This window comes from Canariomyces notabilis (assembly GCF_033297395.1).
Source record: "Canariomyces notabilis strain CBS 508.74 unplaced genomic scaffold N656scaffold_27, whole genome shotgun sequence".
Classification (NCBI taxonomy): domain Eukaryota; kingdom Fungi; phylum Ascomycota; class Sordariomycetes; order Sordariales; family Chaetomiaceae; genus Canariomyces; species Canariomyces notabilis.
The window spans coordinates 88,219-111,016 of record NW_027041849.1 but is presented as its reverse complement, the minus strand read 5'-3'; the positions used below and the strand labels follow the sequence as shown (position 1 = coordinate 111,016).

General features: G+C 54.1%; 9 protein-coding genes across 9 annotated transcripts; 6 read left to right on the top strand and 3 right to left on the bottom strand.

Annotated features, from left to right (window-relative positions):
• Nucleotides 1-387: 387 nt before the first annotated feature.
• On the top strand, nt 388-1,887 carry N656DRAFT_716543 (uncharacterized protein; the record flags this gene model as incomplete). Its single annotated transcript, XM_064812138.1, has 3 exons — nt 388-449; nt 533-1,649; nt 1,696-1,887. Coding segments are annotated over 3 exons (1,371 nt in total), but the record flags the coding sequence as incomplete, so codon positions are not given.
• A 790-nt stretch (nt 1,888-2,677) lies between these two features.
• N656DRAFT_848014 (uncharacterized protein) lies at nt 2,678-4,034 on the top strand. Its single transcript, XM_064819287.1, has 2 exons — nt 2,678-3,025; nt 3,913-4,034. The coding sequence occupies exons 1-2, from the start codon at nt 2,825-2,827 to the stop codon at nt 3,988-3,990; spliced, it is 279 nt and encodes a 92-aa protein (XP_064666636.1). The 5' UTR covers nt 2,678-2,824; the 3' UTR covers nt 3,991-4,034.
• A 1,490-nt stretch (nt 4,035-5,524) lies between these two features.
• On the bottom strand, nt 5,525-6,678 carry N656DRAFT_771242 (uncharacterized protein; the record flags this gene model as incomplete). The annotated part of the gene is made up of 2 exons (XM_064813842.1): nt 5,525-6,502; nt 6,556-6,678. The coding sequence occupies 2 exons, from the start codon at nt 6,676-6,678 to the stop codon at nt 5,525-5,527; spliced, it is 1,101 nt and encodes a 366-aa protein (XP_064666635.1).
• A 1,468-nt stretch (nt 6,679-8,146) lies between these two features.
• On the top strand, nt 8,147-9,780 carry N656DRAFT_716836 (uncharacterized protein; the record flags this gene model as incomplete). Its single annotated transcript, XM_064812160.1, has 2 exons — nt 8,147-8,591; nt 8,639-9,780. The coding sequence occupies 2 exons, from the start codon at nt 8,147-8,149 to the stop codon at nt 9,778-9,780; spliced, it is 1,587 nt and encodes a 528-aa protein (XP_064666634.1).
• Nucleotides 9,781-9,865: 85 nt separating this feature from the next.
• Nucleotides 9,866-10,690, top strand: N656DRAFT_354435 (uncharacterized protein). The gene has a single exon (XM_064809348.1). It carries the CDS (start codon nt 9,951-9,953, stop codon nt 10,497-10,499), a length of 549 nt encoding a protein of 182 aa, XP_064666633.1. The 5' UTR covers nt 9,866-9,950; the 3' UTR covers nt 10,500-10,690.
• Nucleotides 10,691-12,070: 1,380 nt separating this feature from the next.
• N656DRAFT_738465 (cyclin-like protein) lies at nt 12,071-13,842 on the bottom strand (the record flags this gene model as incomplete). The annotated part of the gene is made up of 3 exons (XM_064812766.1): nt 12,071-13,252; nt 13,323-13,530; nt 13,613-13,842. 3 exons carry the CDS (start codon nt 13,840-13,842, stop codon nt 12,359-12,361), a joined length of 1,332 nt encoding a protein of 443 aa, XP_064666632.1. The 3' UTR covers nt 12,071-12,358.
• Nucleotides 13,843-14,312: 470 nt separating this feature from the next.
• N656DRAFT_354403 (uncharacterized protein) lies at nt 14,313-16,099 on the top strand. The gene is made up of 2 exons (XM_064809347.1): nt 14,313-14,517; nt 14,569-16,099. The coding sequence occupies exon 2, from the start codon at nt 14,784-14,786 to the stop codon at nt 15,636-15,638; it is 855 nt and encodes a 284-aa protein (XP_064666631.1). The 5' UTR covers nt 14,313-14,517; nt 14,569-14,783; the 3' UTR covers nt 15,639-16,099.
• Nucleotides 16,100-16,214: 115 nt separating this feature from the next.
• N656DRAFT_738457 (S-adenosyl-L-methionine-dependent methyltransferase) lies at nt 16,215-17,419 on the bottom strand (the record flags this gene model as incomplete). The annotated part of the gene is made up of 3 exons (XM_064812765.1): nt 16,869-17,419; nt 16,723-16,810; nt 16,215-16,669 (listed from the first exon to the last, which is right to left on the bottom strand). The coding sequence occupies exons 1-3, from the start codon at nt 17,250-17,252 to the stop codon at nt 16,215-16,217; spliced, it is 927 nt and encodes a 308-aa protein (XP_064666630.1). The 5' UTR covers nt 17,253-17,419.
• Nucleotides 17,420-20,051: 2,632 nt separating this feature from the next.
• On the top strand, nt 20,052-22,711 carry N656DRAFT_783348 (uncharacterized protein). The gene has a single exon (XM_064815939.1). It carries the CDS (start codon nt 20,517-20,519, stop codon nt 22,653-22,655), a length of 2,139 nt encoding a protein of 712 aa, XP_064666629.1. The 5' UTR covers nt 20,052-20,516; the 3' UTR covers nt 22,656-22,711.
• Nucleotides 22,712-22,798: the final 87 nt, after the last annotated feature.

Below are 22,798 nucleotides of genomic sequence, written 5' to 3'. Positions count from 1 at the left end.
ACTGAAAAAGGGGGAAGTTGAGAACGATCAACCGAAGTTGACATTTGTCTGGTGTTTGAGCAGCTGCCAGCTGGCGCCACCTGTGAGCCCCGGGAGACCCAGTTTTCCCAACGTCATCTCTTCCAACACTGTACTTCGTATCTGATACCATAGACGACGAGTTAGTCTAGCTCTCGCTATGGATAAAGCGCCGCAAGATTCGGTGCCTAAAGGGCACACTAGGACAAGATCTGGCGTGAAAGGCAAGTCGGATTGAAATTGCTTGTCTCAGGGTCGACACCGATAAATGCTGTCTTTACAAACGGAAGGCGCTCTGGGTGTCACATCTCGCGATTCACGACGGCCCCTGCTGCTTCCCTCAGGGTTCTCGTGCAACATCATAAATTGACAATTGCTTCTACAGCCACACGTCCTCGATCGTCCACTAAAGGCCCTCTTGATGTCGACGAGTGAGTGGCATGCTCTCTCCCTACCTTACCATCACCCCTGCCCGATCATACAGTATGGCTAAAGGCGGCCTTCATTCCACAAGTGTACCTCTAGCATCACCTTCTAGTAACCCACAGCAGAGAGTGGTATCCCTTACCGGGCACCCAGGGAGCAGAACCCCAGGAACAGCATCGCCAATACCACGATCACCAGCCCGCTCCCCCGCCCCAAGCACGCCATCAGCATCAGCAATGAGGCGAGGGGGACCACCCAAACCAAAAGACTTCTCCTACCTGCTGCGCCCAGAAATCTACCATCCACTCAGCGCGCTCAACATCCCCGCCGCCTTCCGCAACTCCCCGAAACAGCCCTCCGCCGACACACCCATCCCGGAGCTGCTCTCGCGGGGCCATTTCCGCGCCGCCGCCATCGCCGCCGCGCAAGCGCTCACGGGAACCGGCACCGGCACCCACCTCGCTCAGCCCTCGCCGACCGACCACGCCCGCATCTTCGACCTGCTCTATACGCGCCTGGCGTGCCTGACCCTCACGGACGCGACGGCGCTAGCCGCGCAGGAGGTTAAGGCGCTCGGCGACCTGAACAGTGCGTTCTACTACGACCATGAGGATGCGGCGGGATCTTCGGCTTTGTCTGCTGCCGTGTACCCGAGACACCTCGTCCCCTGGGACCTGCGCGTCCTCAACGTGCGTCTGCAGGCGCTTGGCTTCGGGGATCCCCGCCGCGCTGTTATGAGCTACTATGACCTTGCGAGAGAGGCGCGGGTCAGGATTGTTGAGGCTGAACGGGCGGGGGCTGGTGATGGTGGTGGTGGGAATGATGCTATGGTGACGGTTTGGAGGGAAAGGTTGGCGGACTTGGGGATTCGGGTGGCGGGGGCGTTGGTAGAGATGGATGACCTGGCCGGGGCGGCACATCATTTGGCTACGTTGAGGGACGATGGGCCTGGCGGGGGGAGGATGAGAATGCGGAGGGCGTTATTGTGGTTGCACTTGGGTGATGTGGAGGCTGCGAGGGGCTGCCTCGGGGATGGTGAGGGGAATCAGGTGGAGGAAAAGGTGGTTGAGGCGTTGTGCGAGATGGCCGAGGGAGACTATGAGGCTGCGCTGGGGAGGTGGAGGGAACTGAGGGAAGCGGTAGATGATGAGATGGTTGGGGTGAATTTGGCTGTTTGTCTGTTATACGTGGGCAAGATGCAGGAGGTGAGTCCGCTTTGTTTGCGTGATCGCATGTGCTGACGCAAGACAGGGCAAGGCGTTGCTGGAGGGTCTCGTTGACTCCGGTCAGAATTCCCGGACGTTGCTGTTTAATTTGACGACAATGTATGAGCTGTGCACTGAGAGGTCGCGGCCGTTGAAGATGAAACTGGCAGAGAAGGTGGCGGCTATGGACGAGACAGTGGACGGGTGGGAAAAGACCAATGCCGACTTTAAGTTGTAGCTTGTCAACCTATCTAAGGTGGTATCTGTCGGCCTATCGTTGACTCAGCGCCCAGGGGGTAACCACGCATGTGAGGCAACCTGAGTCCTATCGCTTTCTCTGACATCAGTGGTTCAGGAGCAATCTTGTCGACAGACATCTGTTTGGATGCTCTTGCAAACATCTAGTTGTACAAAAGCGCGGCTAGCTTGCTCCTTCCTTGAAGGAATGTAGCGAGCTTGACAGTTCTGACTTAAAATGTTTAATAGCTAGAACATCGCTGACCAATGCAAACGGAGTGCGCCTGCTCAATGTGACCTTCGTCACCTAGAGACGTTAACCATTGATACATAAGGTAGGGTAGGTAGGTAACGTGTGTACCTACCTATAATACTCCCACCGATCTAGGTTTGGCAAGTTTAATTCACGGCCTTCATCTCTCACCCTCCCTCCCCAAAATTCAGCTTCTCATTCACCTTGTGCTGTCCCAGTGTCCTTACATCCAGTTCGCAGAACAATCCTGTTCCGAAACTTGGATTGGGTCTATCGTCTATATATCATCCGAACCACCCAGTGGCAACCGCCTCGCAGCACTTCCCTGGACCGCAAGCCTGGCACCTGGCTTTCAAGTTCCCTCCCTCAATTCCAAAATTTGCGCAATCTTCGATCGTTTCCACAACCCGGGGTACCACGGCACCCACGACTTACTCGTTTCCTGGCGGCATCCAACATACAAAGCAAGGTTCTACATCTGGCCGATACGAATAAAGTATTCAATTTCAATTGATAAGTCGTTTCTTCAGGTTCGTTTGCTCTTGATGTTAGTATTTGCAGCAGAGATTTCTGACATTTGCAAGTGACAACAGGTCTCCTAAATCGGCCACCTTGAGTTGTGTACAGCACTTTCTTGGTGTCACCGCTTTCTAAGATCAAGCCTCATCCTACCACTCACGCGCGAATGACAAGAATGGCACTACAAGTCCCCGTCCATCATCATGCCAGCGCCCGGGACTCTCCCCAGCCGATAGCCGAAGACAAAAACCTCACAATCTTCGATCTGCCAATCTCAATACGCAACCAAATCTACGACCTTGTCTTCTACGGCATTGATCGCCAGAAGCTTTTGAACGAGAAGGAGATGCTGTGGACGGAGAAAAGCGTAGGTCCTGGTGTCCCTGTTGACTATCTGGGTCTCCTCCGTGCTTCGCGCCGTATTTACAGCGAGGCATCAGCCATCCTTTACAAGACCTTGGATCTCGGTTCCGATCCACGAGCAGCCTTGAGGTACCTGGAATCCATTGGTCTCGTCCGGATAAGGCAGGCCCGAACCCTGGTCATCCGTTCTCTGTGCCCAACGCCATACGTGCCATACCAGTGCCGGGGCGAACCCAGCCTCGGTTGGCTATTTGTCTGCGAACATTTATATGAAAGCCAGGCCTGCATACGTAACGTCCTGGTCTTTTATCGACGATGCAGTGAATATGGGCAGTGTCTCCTTGATCGGGAAGATCAAGGGAACGGGTTGTGGTGCGGTTTGAAGCAATTCACAGCGGCCCGGGATATTGAGTTCTGCGACTGGGTGCCCGAGTACTTTGTTTACCGGCACACAAAGGAACTCAAGTGGCAGATGCCAAACCACGATATTAATTGCAGTCGCAACTGCTTGTTCCGCGGGAAGATCGTGAACCCGAAATACCTTCCAGAGCATGACCGTCATTCCATCAATCAACCTCCAGAGTGGGGTGCGGCCGTGTCGGGCTTTGGAAGGGAGTTGGACTCGGGAGGCAGTGCACCTTTGCTAGGGAGGCAGTGTGCCTCATACATACCCCTAATCCTTGATTTTTCAGTCTCTTACGCCCACGCCCGCCCACATGCCAGGCCTGACCACGCCCACCCACCGACCGCCACAACGTTGAATTGGCTGCAGTGGCTCAATTGCTTCGAAAACGCAGTAATCTTCAAGTTCGAGCAAATGGACTGCGATTCAATTACAGATCCTGCGCGCAGCCCAGACTTACCTTAACTCACCCTCTACCTGCCCTGCAGACGTTGTACATCGCCGTCGCCGTCGCCGTCGCTAGGGCGTTGAGCGTTGCTGTCTCTAGGGCCGTCACCGCCCTGTAATTGAACACCAGGGCGTTGAGCCTCGCCGTTGCAGGGCCCGGGGCCACTGCAGCCAACCAACGCTGTGGCGGTGGATAGGTATGGGCGTGTAAGCGTGGCACGCGGTTGGGCGTGGCCGTAAAGAGTCAGGAAAAAAGGGTTAGGGATATATATGGAACACTGCCTCACTAGCAAAGGTGCACTGCCTCCCGAGTCCAACTCTTGGAAGGGACTCCCTGCAATGAGAAAAGCTCACAAGGAAGAGCACATTTCAATCGAGACCGACTCGAAAAACTTCTTCGACCTCCCGGTTGAAATCCGAGTCTACATCTACAACCTTGCCTGTAAATGGGTGTACAAGCGCCGCTGGCCCCGTTTCTCCGCGCGGTGGAACACAGGTATCGGTCTGTTGCGCACTTGCAAGCGAGTGGCAGCAGAAGCGATGCCTTCAGTGTACCGCACATTCAGACTGCACAGCGGCTCTGCCATTGAATCCAAACTCAACATGGTATCCGTCAGCTGGTAGTTACATTCTCAACATGCTGTCGTCGCTCCCGCCGGGAGGAAATGTGCCTGTCTCTAGAGGACCATTTCCTGGATCTCCTCCGAGCTTACCAGCGGGCAGATAGGACCTCTCTCGCAGGCGATGTTCCGCCGAGCTTGGCCTTTCGGTTGCAGGACGGCTCTCCGGATTTTGGACGGTCAATCAAGTGGATAAGCCATGAAATGGACCGTTTCATAAAGGAAGTTGAAACGTCTAGAAGGCAGTGGGAATGTTCTGCGCAAGGGGAAAGGGCGGTCCCTTGGGCGAAGAACGATCAGTTTTACCTTGTGACTGCCGACCACAACAGACACCCCATAACTCATTTTATTCTCTCCAGACAAAATCAGGCTATGGCCAGCTGGAACCAGTACATGGAGGGGTATGAAGTTGAGAGGAAACCTGCGGGCATGCGACAGGTTTCTCAGCCTATCTCCAGAAGGTCATGGGGGGAGCTTCAGACACTGTCAGACTACGACAACATGACTTGGATACGGAGTCGAGGACTCGAGTAGAACCTCGACATCCCACCAGGGCTTGATCGCATTGTGGTCTTGCGGCGGTTCCACTGAGGACAGGTTGATTTTGGAAGATAAACAGAGAAACCTCATTGCTTCTTGCGGTCCAGGCAGGGCCACTAGGTAGCCTTTTATCCAACATTCGAGATAACTTCAGAGACCGGAATGGTCGTAATAGGCTACTGCCTACTAAGCGATTTGTTCATTGCAGAACAACGGTGTCAACCACAAATGTGAAACCTCTCCGCACATGGATGTGATCTGAACTATACTCACTGGCTAGTATATGCCATGTTCCGATGCGTAGATTTGTGCTGGATTGTGAATCACGCTCGCCAAGGCCCAACGTTTTCTGTGCATACAACAATACACACAGCGATACCACGGTCACCCCAGCATATCGACTAAACTATAGTCTACGTCTTGCTAGAGCGATGTAAGCTGTTTAGAATCTTCGCTTCTCAAATTTGCAAGTCAATTGCCTTCTAGTAGCCCATCATCTTGGTCCACTAAACGGCTCATATGCCGTATTCAAGTCCTTTGTCTGCTTGTTGCCGCCCAGCGTCATCAGGGGTATATTTGGGCCTGAGCTCGCCGCCCCGCTTGACGCACCGCCCGAGTGATACTCATCGGGCGCAGCCCAGTCATCATCCAACCTTCTCTGCTTTCCCAGGCTGTCAGGCGAGCCGGCGCCATCCCTGTGCGCCTGGAGCGCCTGCTGCTCCTCAATCTGCACGTACTTGTGGTCGCTGCGGCCCCAGAGACGGCCCCCTGCTCTGGCTGCTGCGCCGCCAGCGCCAACGTCAACATTGCCAACGCTGTGCGCCACGACCCGACGGCTCCTCGCGGATCGGTTGTTGCGGGACTGAGCGCGGTGGTTGAGGATGTAGAAGATGGTGGCGAACAGCGTGAAGACAGAGCCTGCGAAGTCGAAGGCGACTGGGATATTGCCGACGCTGCTTGTTAGGTTGTTGGTCGTAAACTCGGCGTTCCAGGCGTTGTTGATGTTGCGGAAGATGATGGTGGAAGCGACGGATGCTGCGAAAAGGATGAGCGATGCGATGCCACTTGTGATGGCGGCCAACAGTGGCGAAAAGCAGCTCTCAATTGGAGCGAGGTTCGACGCAACGACCGCGATAATGTGTGCGCCCGAGAGGAAGCGGCTCGCTTTGTGATATGCCGTCAGGGAATCTGTTAGGGCTTGGGAGTGGTTGAGTGATAGGGGTGTGTTTTCGAGCTTGAGGTCGCGGTCAGGGAGGAACTCGAAGCCGTAGCGCGGCTTCGAGCAATCGACGCGTCCATCAGCGAAGTGGGAACATTCGGTGAGAAGATGGACGCTGGACCAGTCCGGAAGACCGAGGGACGAGGCAGTGATGTTTGGCCCGACAAAATCGGTCCCTGAAACCGTAGAGAGCGCGTTTAAGAAGTCGGAGCTGGCAAGCTTTGACGGAGACGACAAGCCAGCTGTGTCAATCTACGAGATTGTTAACTTGAGACCAGAGCCAGAAGATGAAGGGATTTGCTCACCCTTAGCCAATATAGCTCTGTTAACCTTCCATTGAACCCCGAGAAGAGGATAAGGAACATCAACACCAGGGTAATGGCGTTGCAGATGGAGGGAAGAAAGGCAAAGCAACTTCCCGGGGCCATCTTGCCTTGCATGACAAAAGAAGATAGTCTAGTATGTCACCAGTGAAAGTGAAGATAATGGTTTATTGAATGCTGGCACTCGTGCATGGGTCGTCAACTTGGGTTGTCGTCTCTTTTTGTTTGAGCCTCGGCGGCATGTCCCTTGGCGGCGTGGCTACCACCAACAAGAATATTTCAAGCAGCCAGGGTGAGCCTGTCGTGGAAACAAGCCATGGAAGAGAAGGATTTCTGCAGGCAGGCCGCCATGCAGATACGTCCAAGTCCGAGAGCGCGGCCGCCTGGGGATAAACACGGCTGACGGCTCACCCACCATCCGGTAAATTCAGCCAGGGATTCCGAGCTCTGGGCCATTCATAGTCCCGCTTGAAGCGCTTATCGCATAGTGGCGTAGGCACCCAAATGAATGGATGATGGTGCCACATGTTTGCATACCGGAGGTTGGAAAGAAAACCCAGACTCGAAGGATGATGAAAGCGCTTCATCAACTTTCTGAGTGTGTTTCCGTCACCAGCCACTGAGGCCCAGGCTTCTGGCGCGATTTCCACCCGCCGTCCTAGTAACCGTCATAGACGTAGGTTGAAGATCGTCGGAGTTTGTTTTACCGCGAGGCGCAGTCCCGCTGGAGAGGGCTTGAGGCCGGTCGTGAACATTCACAGCATCAGCCACTGTTTGTTCCGGCCCACGGGTATCCGAGGTGCCTGAAGGATCATGGCGAGCGGAGATTGGCTCGCTAGAAATAGCACCCATGCGAGTGAGCTGCAGGGCATCTGCAGGGTCGCGCCAACGCCTTGACGCGACCCAAGAACGGCAAATAGCGGGGCCAGGCTTGGTAAAATTATGGGACGGGACGCAAACCATCCAACATCTTCACGATCCTTCCAGCGGGAATCACATATACAAACCTAGAAAACTTTAAAATGGCTTTCCCCCACCCCGAAATTCTGGTCCTCGGGCCATTGTGCTTGACAGGCTTGTCTTTAGCACACCTCGCTTCACATCGAAGATGCGAGTATCAACGGTATCGGTTGTCTCAGTCGCCCTCGTGGCGTCAGGGGTTCAGGCAGACCGTTTTGATGTCACTGTTGGCAAGGGTGGCGAGTTGAAGTTTGATCCTCCTACCATCAAGGCAAAGGAGGGCGACACAGTAACGTATACGTTCTACGCAAAGGTGAGCAAGGTTTCCGATGCAAAAGTGCCTTGACTAAAATGAAACCCTGGCTAACACGGCGGTAGAATCATTCTGTAGCCCAGTCGAGCTTCTCAGAGCCTTGCCAACCACTGGCAGGAGGGTTCTTCTCTGGTTTCGTTCCGACAGACTCTCCGGATGTTGCATCCCGCACGACATTTACCATCACTGTTCATGACGCAAAACCCATCTGGGTGTACTGCAGTCAGCCGAATGGGAACCACTGCCAGAAGGGCATGCTACAGGCAATAAATGCGTGGGTCTTTCGTTGTTCGGAGCATCATGCTACTCACAACATTAACGGCTTCGCATAGCCCGGCCGAAGGAAACACTTTTGAAAAATTCGTTGAGCTGGCCAAGAATGCTCCGACGAGTACATCGCCGGCTGACGGGCTACCAGTGAACGGCGTTCGCCGGACGCAAGTAGAGGTTGGCAAAGATGGAAAACTGATCTTTGAACCCAACAACATTCTTGAACCGAAGAACACGGTCGTCAGGTTCAATTTCAACCCCAAAAACCATTCAGTGGTGCAGTCAACTTTTGACGAACCATGCAAGCCCCTGAATGGGGGTTTTAGCAGCGGCTTCATTCCCACCACCGTTTCCCCGTCCGGCGTTGAGTTTGACATCATCGTTCAAGACAAGCCCATCTGGTTCTACTGCGCTCAGGGAAATCACTGCCAATCCGGCATGGTTGGCAGCATAAACGCGTACGTGGCCTCGCAATGTCTATACTTGGCTCCTGAACACTATTCTAACAAACACCCAGGCCAGCAACAGGCAACACGCTAGAAGCATTCACCGCCAAGGCAAAGGCGGCCACTCCGCCAAGTGTCATCCCGCCTCTTGCTCCTCGCGGCGGTACCCTGACGGTCAATGGGAAGACCATCGCCGGGTTCAACGGCAATGTTCTGCCTGGGTCTCTTCAACCTTCAGTCGCCCCTTCTGCCTCAGGTACCCAAACCGCACCTCCAGCTGCCTCGCAAACTCTCCCACCACCGGGTGGCGAAATACCTCCCTATTACTATGACAAAGCCGGCGGAGGCAAGCCTACCCACTGGGGATGGGCGAGCAACATGTCCTCAGACGCAACTGCCCATCTACAGCTCCACCAGCTCATCGAAGACGTTCTACTACACCTACTATGGGACTTTTACGTCAAACTGGAGCCACCAAGCGGCAGCTTAGCTGGCGTGTACCCGAAGGCCATTGTCAACACGATTGGGGCGTGGGCAGCGCAGTCTGTGATTCACCGCGGAACGACCGCCGAGTGCCTGAATCACTACCAGCGACCCTTGCTCGGATCATGCACGTACCGCTTGCCGACCATGACAGTCGACGACTACCTGACGGCGATTGCCAAGCTGAATCTGGTGCAGATCGGCGCGGTCATCGACATTTCGGCCAAGCTCGCTCAGCAAGACCCGTTCATCGTCCCCGTCCTGCTTACCCAGGTCGGTGCCAAATCCCGCGTGGGTGCCGTCGTGAACATGATGCAGAACCATATGGCTGCTGCCGCGCCCAGGGAGGTTGCCATCCCCGCCCAGCTGGCGTGGAGCTTCGTCATGCGCGGTTTTGTGGACAGCTGTCCCGACAAGATCGCTGGCATGCCCGAAAAGCCTTGGCCGGCGGTGGAGGTGACTGGGAAGAAGGACGACGGCGGGAAGACAGTGGCTGTCAACCTGAAGTATGAAGGCAGTGGATCAGGGACACACTTCGTGGCGTGGATGGGCCCGTACGGGCAGCTTGAGTTTACCCCGGTTACGACCGAAGGGGACGGCAGGACGGCGGCGGTGCCTGCGAGCTGGTACGGATATGTGTGGATCGCCGTGGTGAGCAAGAACGGGATTAAGCTGGATGAATTAAAGGATAATATGGTCGCGGGGCCGGAAATGGTTTGGGTTCGTGAGCCATGAAGAGTTATCTGTCGCTGTCTAGTAATGTTAGTACTATATACCTAGATCATTGCTTGGTTTGGGAAAGTTGTTTGGGACTTTGTGTTAGGACCCTTAGGCTCGGGATCCTGTTTGATCATGACGTTTGTACTTCTGCTTCAAGGCTGAAACTGCAAGAACAGTGAAACCATATGTCTCTCTTTCAGGACGCACATTTACCCCTTGGGGTATGGCTTCTCCCGGCGTCAAGTGGCTCCTTCCTTCTCTCCCATTTCATGAGACATTTGGAACCTTGTGCATTCAATCTCAGCTTCCACGGTCAACAAATATACACCATTAGCCAGTGGCAATCATCAGCCCGACACAACAGTCAAATACCTCAGCAGCGCATCTTTTACACAGCATTGATCGACATAACGTTTGCAGAATTCAGATATGAAACGGCGCTTCGAGGAAACACTGGGCAATCCAGAACCCCCATCCGCGCCCTAGAAGAGCGGAGCCCGACGCCTAGAACTCTTCCTCGTCTACCTCGACGTCCTCATCGACGGCCGAGAGGCCGGCATCCAGGCAATCCGCCAGGCGTTTGCCGACATTCTACCCGAAATCTCGCCTCCTTCGGACGCCGTTATCATCTCCGCGTCCATGTCCGAGTCCGCCGTCGATGGAATCTTCAGGGCACTCGGCATCGGAAACATCCCGCCGGAGAGAGCAGCCCGCTTCAAACAATCCTACCTTGAACACTTCTCCAGCCGTTTCCATCTGCTGAAACCATGGCCCGGTGTGGAGCGCTTGCTGGAGGGGCTCGAGCGGCAGGCGGTTCCGGTCATGGTGATATCCGGCGACATCGAGAGCACCTAGCAGATGCTGGACATGGTTGGGCTGCGCGGGTATATCAGTGCTGTTTTGGAATACACCGGCGACACGCCCGCCGCGCCTGAGGATCTTGAATTGGCTTTTGCCAGGGAGATTGTGCCCTGGTTTGAGTCGCACAGCGGAGACTCGGACCTGGGGCTGGGGGAGTCTCGAGCGAAACCACATGTGTTGCCAGAGCAGGTCATGGTGGTGTCTCACACTCCGAACGAATTGGCTATGGCGAAGGCCTTTGGATCCTTAACCTGCTAGGTGCGCTCAAATGAGTACAAAGGAACGGAGCCCGAGTTTGCCTCTGATCTGGTAGTTGGCGGATTGTTACAATTGTGTTGGTCGCTTTCTGCAATTTTCCATTTCAAATTCCCAGAAGAGAGTCGGTCTGATGATGAGGAGGGTTGGGTGGTAATCACGCATAAGATGGTGAACGAGGAATCCGGAAGGTAGAGGATGCAGCAATGAGATACTGAGGGATAAAGAACACACATTACTGGGGTATAAGATGTCAAAGGAAGTCAGACATTCTGCCTGAGTGGTTGCTTTTGAGCAGTTATTAGTTTATTACCTGGCTACAGCTTCACAGGCACAGCGGACGTCGTCAATTAGACTCAGAGCTGAGAGAACCTATCCCAACGCCCCTGTCCACATGCACCCAGGTCTTTAGGGAGACCGCAAACGATGGCCGCCTAACCCATGCGAATCTAGCCCTATGTCGACTTCGTGAAACACCACCCTGGGAGGATTCCTGGCTTCCCACCTATCAACGTTCAAGCCCACAACAGCCACAGAAACGCTTAACTCTCGCCACGCGGACGCGGCCCGGTCCCAGAACCTCGAAGCATCCCTCCCCGGTCCGTACAAGCTGTAATCGGTCCAGGGCGTTGGAGCCGATAGGGAAATACTCCGCGTCGTCGTGCTCAGCAAGGCGGCAGTGGTTCGTCAAGAAGCAGCACCAACAGGGCCAGTGGTGGGGGCGGGGTGGTCGGGCAGGCAGTCCACTGCCGACAGTGATCTCGTTGAGAAGCGCAGTCTGTGGTTTTCACAGCGCGGCCGGGTGGAACCCGACGCTGAGTCGCAACTGCGCTCTTTACCGAGACGAGGGCGCTGGGAGGGTCTGATGGGCGGGATCCCGACAGCGCGGATGGCTCGCAGCGCAACTGCTGCTTTGGGGGTGGCTGGATCAGTCGGACAAGCTGATAGAGGACCTGGTACCGCCGCTTGGGAGGTGGGCGTTGGTGTAGTGTCCCTCAGGTTATTCACCGCCTGACATGTTCTCATGACACAGGGCCGGTTGTCGATGCTGAGTGACATCTTCTATATTTAACGGCCCAGGAAGAGTCGCGTGGCCGGGATCTAACTGTATGTGCAACTTGTGCGAATGCCTGCTGGTGCCACTCGAGTGCTCGCAGGTGCAGGGGAAGCTGGCAGGAGTGGAACAACTGCCACGCAGCACCGTGTTCTTCTGGGGAATGACGTAGAGAACCGTGGCAGATTCGAATAACCCCGAAGAATAGGGTGGATATTGCGGCATTTTGTGTGCACAGGATTAGACTTGAGAGCGCGTCAGATCAGGGGCAACGCTGCGTTCAGGGCCAAAGAGGACAGATCCCCAACGTACACAGGCTGTTCTGGGGACTAACCATGTACTAGCAAGTCGCTGGTGGGTATCTCTACCTGCCGCAAGGCTGCACGGTACAAAAACCGTCCCAGAAGATCCGCCCATCATGACTCAATAGCCGTGACCCCGCCGACTGCGATGGCGATCATTGTGATGGCCGTGCCTACTACTTCGAGGGTACGGCGACCAACCGTAATCGGTGTGGTTGTGACTGTGGTTGCGGTGGGGGTGATTGCTCCGGCTGGACTGCCGGGGCTCCGGTTCCTTGATCGGCTCTTCAACTTCGATCTCGTGCTCTTCATACTCATCGGTAAAGTACCTCGCCACGATGCTTTTTTCCCTGCGGGCCTCCTCGACATCAAACACGAACCGCTGTGTCCCTTCGCTGGCTGCCCGCTTGCGCTTCACCGAGTTCCCCCCCGGCAGCGAACTGTTAGTCGCCGGGGATATTGCTGAGCCAGGTGTGAGGGATCGAGTGTCTAGCACGTCCGGGCCACACCGGTCGCACCATCCGTGATAGCGCTGATGCTTCTCCTGGGTGACGGTGGCGTTGATGTCAATCTTGACGTTTATCAAGTTCTTAAGATCAAACTGGCTGCCGATCTTGGTGGATTTAGGAAATTGTGTGTACAGATCCAACAGATCCAGCATCGTCTCGAGTACGCATGCCCTCTCCGCGTGCCATGCGGTCGCCGTCTTCAACCTCTCGGTTTTCTCAGGGCTTGTCTCCAATACTAATGCCGTCAGCTCCAGGATTGCTAGCACCATTGTGAAAGTTGTTTGCTTGATGGGCGCGAAGGTCTTGTACAGGTCGATAGACATGTCGTACGCAGCCTGGAGGAACCTTCTCCCCTCACCCCCCTTGTTGAAATCCTCTCGTGGGAATATTTCCCGGACCATCTTGATCAAAAGTTTCTGAGGATACTGAACGCGAAAATCGAAACCAATAGTTTCGAGGATGTGACGCTCTAGCCCCACGGTAAACCGGGACGGGCCCTCGAATATCTTGCGTGGCGGTCAGCATGCCTAAAAGAACCAAAGCCGTTTTCCGGCTATATTTCGTGAAAGCACGCACCTTGTCGTCTGGCATCTTGCGGTCATGGGGCTGCCTGAGGTTGTGTGCCGCACAAAGAATCTCCCTAGACTTCTTGACTGTGTCCTCGGCCTTGCAGGCCACGAAAAGCGCTGACAGGGCGACATCTTCGTAATTGTACTCGTTACTCGGAAACCGTATGCGGAATTTGTGGTAGTATATGGCAGCTGTATCGAAGGTCTTGACTGGTCTATTCGCGGTTGGGGTCAGCCAGTGACTTGCAGATGCCACAAATGACTCACAGTCATGGCTGAAGGAGGAAACGGACGTACAGGTGCAAGCTTTGTCGAACGCTGTTGATAAGCTGGATGCCTTTCAGCCGATAGCCGTCCTCACGCGCCTCATCGTAGCCAATGCTCTTCAGCATTTGCCTGAGTGTTTGCTCCGAGGTGTACTGGGTAGGTATCGAGGAGAGACCAGACGGGGGCCCAACGGGATTGCTGTCGTCGGGAGCTGGCCCATTGTGTACGGCGGCTGCCGGCTGGGCCACTTGAGGCGCCATCCCGGCCGCTGGGAGGAAGATACGAGAGAGTCCGAGGCCCCGCGACCATGCGCAAATGTGGAACGGCGTTTATCGTAGTTCAATTTGAACGCAGGCGGGGAGGAATCGCGACGAGCTTGATGAGCGCGTAGTGCGCCTAGAAACTCCTGATTGCCTTTATGTGTTCTGCGTCCGAAAAGTTAATTCAATACCAGTTGGAATTCAGGACCGTGTTATATAGCAGCATCAGCGATGCGCTGCAATCTTCGTGCAAGGATACGACCTGGACTCGAGGGAAGCGCAGTTCGCAGATTTGTTAGCGAAACAGAAGCTCACTCCAATTTCGATGAAGATGCAGGCCTGCCGTGAAGCGATAAGATAAGGCACGTCACCAACACAGTAACGCGCCAAGTTTGCACGGTGCGTGTGAGATTCAAGTTCAAGCCGAGGTGTGCCTGAACTTGAACTCCACTTGATCACTGAAGTGAGGATGCATGAGTGAAGGTAGTGTTAAGACTTGATTTTACCCCAACCAAATCCAATTTATACATGCACCCTCTAATGCCAGACAAGACTAGCAGCGGTCGCTTTTTTATTACCTACCAAAAACAGAGTCTTGGCTCTGTATCCTGGGTCTTGGATTGTGGCAGGTTCACATCTAACCAGCACATGAATCACAGGTCCCAGTTTCTCTAGGTACTACCAGTACTAGTACCTTTCTCCTACTTGAGCTGATGATCCGTGTAGATTTCATTTCTTCTAAGTCTATGCTTATTCCATTTCCACCTAGTGGTCTGGCCTTTATACCTGCCATCGCCGGGACTGAGAACCCCCGGAACCCCGTCTAACGCCTTCCCACAATGCCATCTTATCATCCCGTCTTCAGCTGGTCTTAGGCCCGCAGCATGCCATGCTCGTTCAATGTCCCGAAATAACGCCAATCATCCGAACTCAGACCCCGGATGGTAACCTCAGCTCATCAGTTGTCCTGCCTCCTTTTTCAACAACCTCTTACGGTTATACAGATCCGTATTGAGCACGTTCGTGAACCCCCTAGCCCTGAGCTCCTCCTGGATCTTACTCACCAACCAGCCATCCCTCAACCACTGGTCCACCTCGGCGGACATGAAGCTGGGCAATTTCCTCGCGCGCGGATCGCTCGTCTCGTCCGAGGGGCCGTGGTTGTGCACCTTGTGCTCCTCGTTGGGGTAGTGCAGCACCCACACGTCGCTGTCCTTGGCCGTCTCGACCACCTCAAACTTGAACAGGCAGCCGCACTTTTTGCTGCTCCGGTCCGTGGTCGGCTTGCGCCGGCCCTCGGCCTTGGCCTTGAGCAGCACCGACTCGTCCACGGGCGGCCGGTGGTGCCGCGCCTCCCCGCCCCGGAAACACACCCACCGCACCTTGCGCTTGCCCGTCACCTTGGCCCCCGCGATCCGCATGCTGTATCCCCGCGGCAGCGTCCACTGGTCCAGCTCCTCCTGCATGGTTGCCCGGGAGGAAATGGTGTAGCCCTGCGGAGGAGGCTCCATCGGGATCACGGTTGCCGTGCTGCCATTGCCGCCGCTGCCTCCCCCAAGGAGGTGTGTCTGCCCAGTGCTGGCCGTGCTGAGGACCACAGCTCCCGCACCTGCGGACTGAGCTTGGGCATGGTGGTGCTGCAGCGCATGGGGATGAGCAGCGTTGTGGGGTTGGGGGTGTTGAGGGTTTTGTGGGGGGGCTGTTGGAATAGGCCCGGTCTGGACGGGGGTCGCAAGGACGGTTGTCGAAGTGGAGGAGGATGCGCCGGCGGACGGGGTGTTGGGATTAAAGTTTGAGATTTTCAGGACTCCTTCGATGCGTGCTAGGCGACGATCGATGGACGCCAAGGCGTTGAGGAGAGTTGCGAGTTGGTTTTGCGGGAGACCGAGGTCCGCCATTTGGCAACAAGCAAGCTTGAATGAACCTTCTGCTGTGGCTGCCAGTCGCCGGGAGCGCGCACTGTGCCTGCGACAGTAGCTGAGCTCAATGGCGAGCTCTCCTTTTGCGCGCCGTCGTTGCAGACAAGGGCGGTTTGCAGCAACTTATCTTGCTCGCTTTTTGTCTCCGTTACAGGCAGCGATCAAGGATTGCGGCGCGCAGCAGACGTGGAAAGAACTCTTGCAGCCTTCAAACCTACGCGCTCTGGATTTCCCCAGCGCGCTTTCCTGAGAGGGGGGAGCTGAACGATGCGATCTCGTCACGTGGTCTGCACGAATCAATCTCAGCCCTGCGGGAAAACAGTGTGGATGCACCCGATGCGGGGTCTGGAATTCCCTTGCTGCCCAAACCCAAACTCCATTTCACACCTAACCGCAGTATCCTACCAAATGAGCACCTTGCCTCCTACATACAGTCTTCCGCACACGCCTAAGCTAAGCTGGCACCCGACCGCTGGCAATGAGGGCAACCCAACTCCATTGCCAAGGTTTTCCCTCATACTTCTTGTCGAAATACTGCCTGAGTAGCCCCGATACTTCCTCTGCTGAATGCTGGTCCCTCTGTTCCTCGGTCCAGCAGCTGTTCATCACCCACTGGATCATCATGCTGGTGCCCTTGAGGGCGTGGTCGGTGCTGTCCACGGTGCTGAGGTAGGCGAACACGTCGACCTTGACATCTTGCAAGCCTTTCGCTTCGAGCGTCTTCCGGGCCCAGTTGACGTCGGACCACTGACCCCATTTGGTTAACTGCAGTGGAAGCTCGAAGGGAGCTTCAAACGGAAAGCTGGCGAACGCCTCCTTGATATCCATAACCCAGGCGGTGTCCCTGTGCCAGGTCGTGAAGCCGAGCACTCCTCCTGGCTCCAGGATGCGGATTACCTCTGCCGACACTCGTTAGCATCGTCGAACTGTCCCCGGCTGCTGTTCAATAGTGGTGTGTTACCATCTAAGGCTCGCTCTGAGTCGGGCACGACATGGAAGCCTATGTTTGTCGCGCAGTGCGTGAAAGCGCCGTCGGCAAGCCCCGTTTTCTTCTCGAACGCGGTCAGTCATAAACCAAGAAGCAATGGGACAAGGCCTTTAGCTTACCTGAGCATCAACCACCCTGGCCTCCGTGCTAACCCACCCTTCCTTCTCAATCCGCTTCTTTGCCAGCGCAATCGACTGTTCGGAGAAGTCTCCGCAGAGGATGCTGCTCTGTTTCAGGACATCGGGCTTGATGATTTCCTGCAGAAGCGGCGCAACAACTCCGGCTCCACAGGCGTTCTCAAGGATCCTAAACGGCTTTGTGGTCTCTCTGCCTAGACCCATCTGGCTCAACATCCTCAATGCCAGAGGTGTGCTGACGCGATGGGCATTGTCGAGGAGAGTCTCCTCCCACGCATTAGATGCCAGTGTCGTATTGCTGAATACCATCTTCAAGTTTTGCAGCATGGCTTCCGCGGAGTTTCCGGTCCTTGTGGTGGCCGCCATGTTTATAGTGCAGCGTGGAATCAATGTACTGATAGTTGTGCTGTGGGTGGAATGCTTGTAAATGTTGACTTTACTGTGATCCCACCACCTCTAGGCAAGCCCAGCTACGAGACAGAGCGTTTGCTTTAATAGAGCTAGATCTTCAACATCGCGATCACTGTCATCCTGCCTGATCAGAGCAGTATATGCCCGAGAAGGATCCGTGCTGAGAGACGCAAAGGTGTACGGAGGTATGCCTTCACCAATCATCGCCTCCCTGTGGATAGTGCCCGAGATGTCTCCGGCATCCGCCCCCCGCCTTTCAGGAAACCTGGAACTGCCTCGAACTCCCGCAAAGTGCCAGTATTTCGCTCTCTTCAGTTACTTGGAATCCGGAAAGATATGACCATCTTGATTGCAATAGAATTGTTCTAGGAGATTTGTGATCTGAATGGAGATTCGAAGGGATACTATTACCAGGTAAAGCGCACGATATGAGATCCTATGTGCCGATGAGCACCAGGTCGATCTGTGTTACTTAGTAACCTACCTGTTGGTCATAGTCCAAGCAGAGTGCTAAGAATTCGTGCTTATAGTGTAGCAAAGCTGCAAAACTAATCGAGCTCATGCCACCTACCTCTGGCTACAGACCTACTGGTAGTATTAGTAGCTTTATTGTCATGTGAGGTAAGAACCATCCGCCATGGTGCCAAAACTTGAAGAGTTGAAGTCATCGACGAAATATGTGGCCCCTAGCCCTCCGTATTGAAACAAGAAACTTGAATCGATGATAAGGAACAGTGTATCCGTTCAAGCTTCAGGCCGATAGCGAGTCGTCAATACGGTCGGCTGCTACCATCGTTTGTTGTCGGACAGCTTCCTACGCTGTTTGCTTCATTTCCAGTTCTGAGATGATTATGTAGATACCTAGGCGTGTCCTTACATATACCCAGACAGCAGTGTCTCAACCATACCTTAATTTGGGTTTGCATTTTTTAGCACGATATCGTCTGCTCAATCCGGTGTCTCCGGCTCTATTCTTTCAAGCTGCTTTCATTACTGACATCACGTTCCACTACCTCGTCTCTATATTGAAGGATGGAGAGTCATGGGCATTAGGGGGGCATCAAGGGTGGTCTTCTGGCTCAGGTTGTAAACTGAACCGTCTGGATACCTAATCTACGTATGTGGCCGGTGCTACTGTAATAATTGAAACTGGGACCTCGGAGTCTCTGATGCCCTTGAAAGGATGGTTTAGTTCCAGTTGAATTCGTGATACTTCCAGGTTTTGTATGTGCCCTACTCATACTGTTAGTACCTAGGTACCTACCTAGTTGGTGATATATTGACATTTCGATACCGGATTAGCCCGTCAGATGCATCTTTCAAGTTGTCCTCTTGTGGTCCTAAAACTAAAAGCAACGACAAACCTGAGAGTCCACCTATACAACAGCGGTTTCGCAACCACGGCAGGGCCACAAATTGGCAGAGAACTTCTTTGATAATACGGAACGAGAGAATGGCTAAAGTTATTTGATTACTCCCTAGGTAACGAGGCTCGTCCCCAAAATGGACTCATAGAAATGAGACTGATCATTGTGGTCTCGCAATGGTTCGCTGTATAATAGTCCTATGCCCGAAAGGGGAGATGTATGGACCTGGCAGGCCTTTAACTCGGGTGCTTTGGGCAGTGGAAGCAGGTGCTGCCAGGTAGTGCCCCTGGGGAAGGGGAAGTCCTTCGAAGACTTGGAATGTCCATGTAGGGCATGTTGAGACGGGAAAGGGCTCTTCAAAGTAGTGATAGGGAAGATGGTTACCGTATAAGGTTATCTATAAATATCCGGGTGTATTCCGAGTCAAGTTGCATTGACAGATGTGGCGCTCACTCGGAGTACCACGACTGGAGTGCTGAAGGTCGTACTTGAATACCTATGGTACGATAACCTAGGAAGTTAATAGGAACCCGCAGGTTCGGGAGTCCCTGAGATCCTTCAAGCGGTTCGGAGGTGCGCCTAGGTTAGTAAGAACTCCAAACGAAGCACGGTAAGCAGAGAACTTATGTCTCGAAATGCTCCGAATACTCCGATTCAGAGTCAAAGGCTGCGCTTCGGATGTGGACAGCGGACGGAAGCAGTCCAGGTGCTGGCTAATTCTCCCACAGTGCCTGAGAACCTATCATTGGGAGTTGTTCGTGGCAAGCCAGGTGCCAGGCTAGGCGTTCGCTGCAATCTGAAGGCAGAGGAGGTAGTGTTGCACGATTCGCAACTCATACAGCCTGACCTCGCCGTGGAAGGAAGGTGATGGTGCGCTGGCATGCTCGCCCTGTAAGCTTTGTCCCCACTCCGAGAGACCTGAATGGGCAATCGCCGGGGTCTTGGAATGCGGCCACATGATGCTACGTGACAACCTGACACATTACATTCATGTGAAAGAGAGCGGCCACTTGGCCGCTCATATACATACAACTCGAATCTCACTGTACTTGGAGTTCTGGGGAAGAGCGGGGTTCCACATCAAAGTTGCTTGCCTTATTCTTGTCCCATCCTGAATCTGAGGTCGCCTTCAGTTATCATCCATCGACGAAAGCGCCGCGACAGCCATGAATTTGGACAGCTATACACGGCTCAATCCGTACTCGGATGACGAGAAGGCCGTGCAAGAAGATCCCAGAGAAAGAAGCCACACTTTAGCAGTCGTATGCGGGGTTGTCGCGATGACGGCGTTGGGTGTGTGGGCATGGACTCGAGCTTGATCCGGTAATGTCTGCCTCGTCCTCGTTCAGTAGTGCATCAACTAACAACGGTCAGGTCGTCGTGTTCAGATTGGCGTCACAGCAAATCGAGGATGTGGTTCACAAAGTAGAACGGATGACAAGACTCGGTTATCAAGGGCTCAATAAGATGGCAGGTCGTGTTCAGAATGAATGAGCGCCATTTTATAGTGGGATGGATCGCAAGAAAACATTTAGGTGCAGGTTGGAAAAACATGTTGGGCGGGGTAAGATCCAATGAACAAGGTTTAGGGTTAGGGTTAATGGTACAGTATAAGTACAGTACATTTAGATCTGCACAGTGAGTACTGAGGCGTACTGTATCGTACCGTGCACAGTACACCAGTATTCTACAAGCATGTAATATACAGAACCGCCTTTTAGACCGCTTTTGGCAGAATAGAGGCCCCACCAAAAATCTTGCTGAACTTCCAAGTTCCAGCGATTGCAGTTCCTAGGAACCTTCGGTCTATGAACCCCGGATCTTGGGTTGCGATCCCCGAATTCCTTCCAAAATGCCGAAAAGTAAACCTGAAAAGCGCGACAGTTCTTCAGCCGGGCGCATTACCGACTCCCGTTTTGCCAATTTTGAGACGGACCCGCGTTTCCAACTACCGTCTAAGAAAAAACTTAAGACCAAGCTCGACAAACGCTTCTCGCGGGTGCTTAAGGATGCCGACTTTGTTGCCACCGCAAAGGTCGACCGCTACGGTCGGAAGGTGAAGTCGGACGTGAAAAAGAAGGCGCTTCAGAGGCTGTACGAGGACGAAGAGGAGGAAGATGAGGAGGCCCAGGATGCCAACGAGGACTTTGAGGTCGAGGACGACGATATAGTGCGTCGCGAGTTGGAGAAGGCGGATGCGAAATACGACCCTGCTCGTGGCGGCGGTTTTTCCGAGTCCGAGTCCGACTCAGACTCGTATTCTGACTCTGCCTCCGAATCGGACGAGCCAGAACCGGTGGACGAAGTTGAGGAATCTCGGCCTGGTATTCGTCTGCGCAGGGACAAGCAGGAGGTCGAGGTTGGCGAGGTCACGAACCGGTTTGCGGTTGTCAACATGGACTGGGACCACATCAAAGCTGTAGATTTGATGGCTTTGTTTTCAAGTTTTGTGCCAGTTGGCGGCCGCATCGACAAAGTATCTATCTACCCCAGCGAGTTCGGTAAGGAGCGGATGCAGCGTGAGGAGTTGGAAGGTCCTCCAAAGGAGATTTTCAAGAATGCCAAGGACTCCCACGATTCGGACGACTCCGAGTCCGACAGCGCGAGCGATGAGGATACCGACGAAGACTCCGATGAGGAGGTAAAAAAGGAGCTTTTGAAGGAGGGAAACGACCAAGACTTTGATAGCGACGCCCTAAGGACCTACCAGCTCGACCGATTGCGATACTACTACGCTGTAGTGGTTTGCTCTGACAAGGACACAGCACACAAGATATACGAAGCGACTGACGGCACAGAGTACCTTTCCTCGTCCAATTTCCTTGATTTGCGCTTCGTCCCTGACGACGTTACATTCGATGATGAACCCTCGGACGAGTGTGACAGTGTCCCCACCGGATATAAGCCCATCGAGTTTGTTACGGACGCCTTGCAGCATTCCAAAGTCAAGCTCACCTGGGACATGCATCCGGAAGAGGTGTCGAGGAAGGAGTCGATCAAGAAGGCCTTTACGGGTAGTCGGTCAGAAATAGCAGAAAATGACCTGCGTGCATACCTGGCAAGTGACAGCGAAAGCGATGATGGAGAGGATATGGGTGCTCCAGCAGAAGAACAAAACGCAGAAGAAGGAGCGCCGCTAAGCAAGAAAGAGATCGAAAGGCGCAAGTTGCGAGCAGCGCTCGGCCTCAGCGATGAGCCTGCCCCGAAGCCGTCAAAATCCGGCTTTGTGGGAGAGATGCAAATAACATTCACCCCAGCTCTTTCAGGGAAACCGGAGAAGAAAGACGAGGCTGAGGAAACCACAATTGAAAAGTATAAGCGCAAGGAGAAAGAGCGGAGGGAGAGACGGAAAGCAAAAGCGCTGGCAAAGAGGGATGGCATCGACCCGGATGATATGGTTGAAGTCAAGAAAGCTCAAGAGCCTGTTGAAGATCTCGGTTTTGACGATCCATTCTTCACCTCCGAGCCGGCGCAGCCGTCAAAGTCAACCATCCGAAAGGAAGAGCGACTCAAGAAGCGGGCTGCTCGGGAGAAGGAGGAGGCTGAGAATGCTGCGCAGAAGGCCCAGCTGGAGCTTCTTATGGCTGACGAGGGTGGTGGTGGGAAGCATCTTGACCACTTCGATATGAAGGAGATTATGCGTGCCGAGAAGCACAAGGGCAAGAAGAAGAAGAAGGGCAAGAAGGCAGCCGAGGACCAAGGCGGCCTACAGGAGGAGTTCAAGATGGATGTGGAAGACCCGCGGTTTAAGGCGGTGTTTGAGAGCCACGAATTCGCCATCGACCCGTCGAACCCCAAGTACAAGGCAACACAGGGGATGAAGAAGCTGTTGGAAGAAGGCAGGAAGAAGCGGAAAGCTGGTTTTGACGACTCAGCCGACGGTACCAAGGGCGACAGAAGCTCCAAGAAGGCCAAGGCGGATGGGGTTGCAGGGGAACTAAGCACTCTGGTAGACGCCGTCAAGAGGAAGACCAAAGCTAGTAAGAGGTAGTATGACGGCTCATTTGGCTGCCGCCTTGAATACTAGCACCAATAATCCACACTGGGCAGTATACTAGTAGTACTAACCCGTCCACTTGACAATGCCCCTTGCTCCTTTGTCCCAATTCCCAATAAATGACAGAAACCAAACGC

Coding starts and splice junctions, on each gene's coding strand:
- N656DRAFT_848014 (XM_064819287.1), top strand. CDS start 2,825: ATGACAAGAATGGCACTACAAGTCCCCGTCCATCATCATGCCAGCGCC. Junction 3,026..3,912: donor TGCTGTGGACGGAGAAAAGC/GTAGGTCCTGGT, acceptor CCTGCCCTGCAG/ACGTTGTACATCGCCGTCGC.
- N656DRAFT_354435 (XM_064809348.1), top strand. CDS start 9,951: ATGTCTCTCTTTCAGGACGCACATTTACCCCTTGGGGTATGGCTTCTC.
- N656DRAFT_354403 (XM_064809347.1), top strand. CDS start 14,784: ATGGTAACCTCAGCTCATCAGTTGTCCTGCCTCCTTTTTCAACAACCT.
- N656DRAFT_783348 (XM_064815939.1), top strand. CDS start 20,517: ATGCCGAAAAGTAAACCTGAAAAGCGCGACAGTTCTTCAGCCGGGCGC.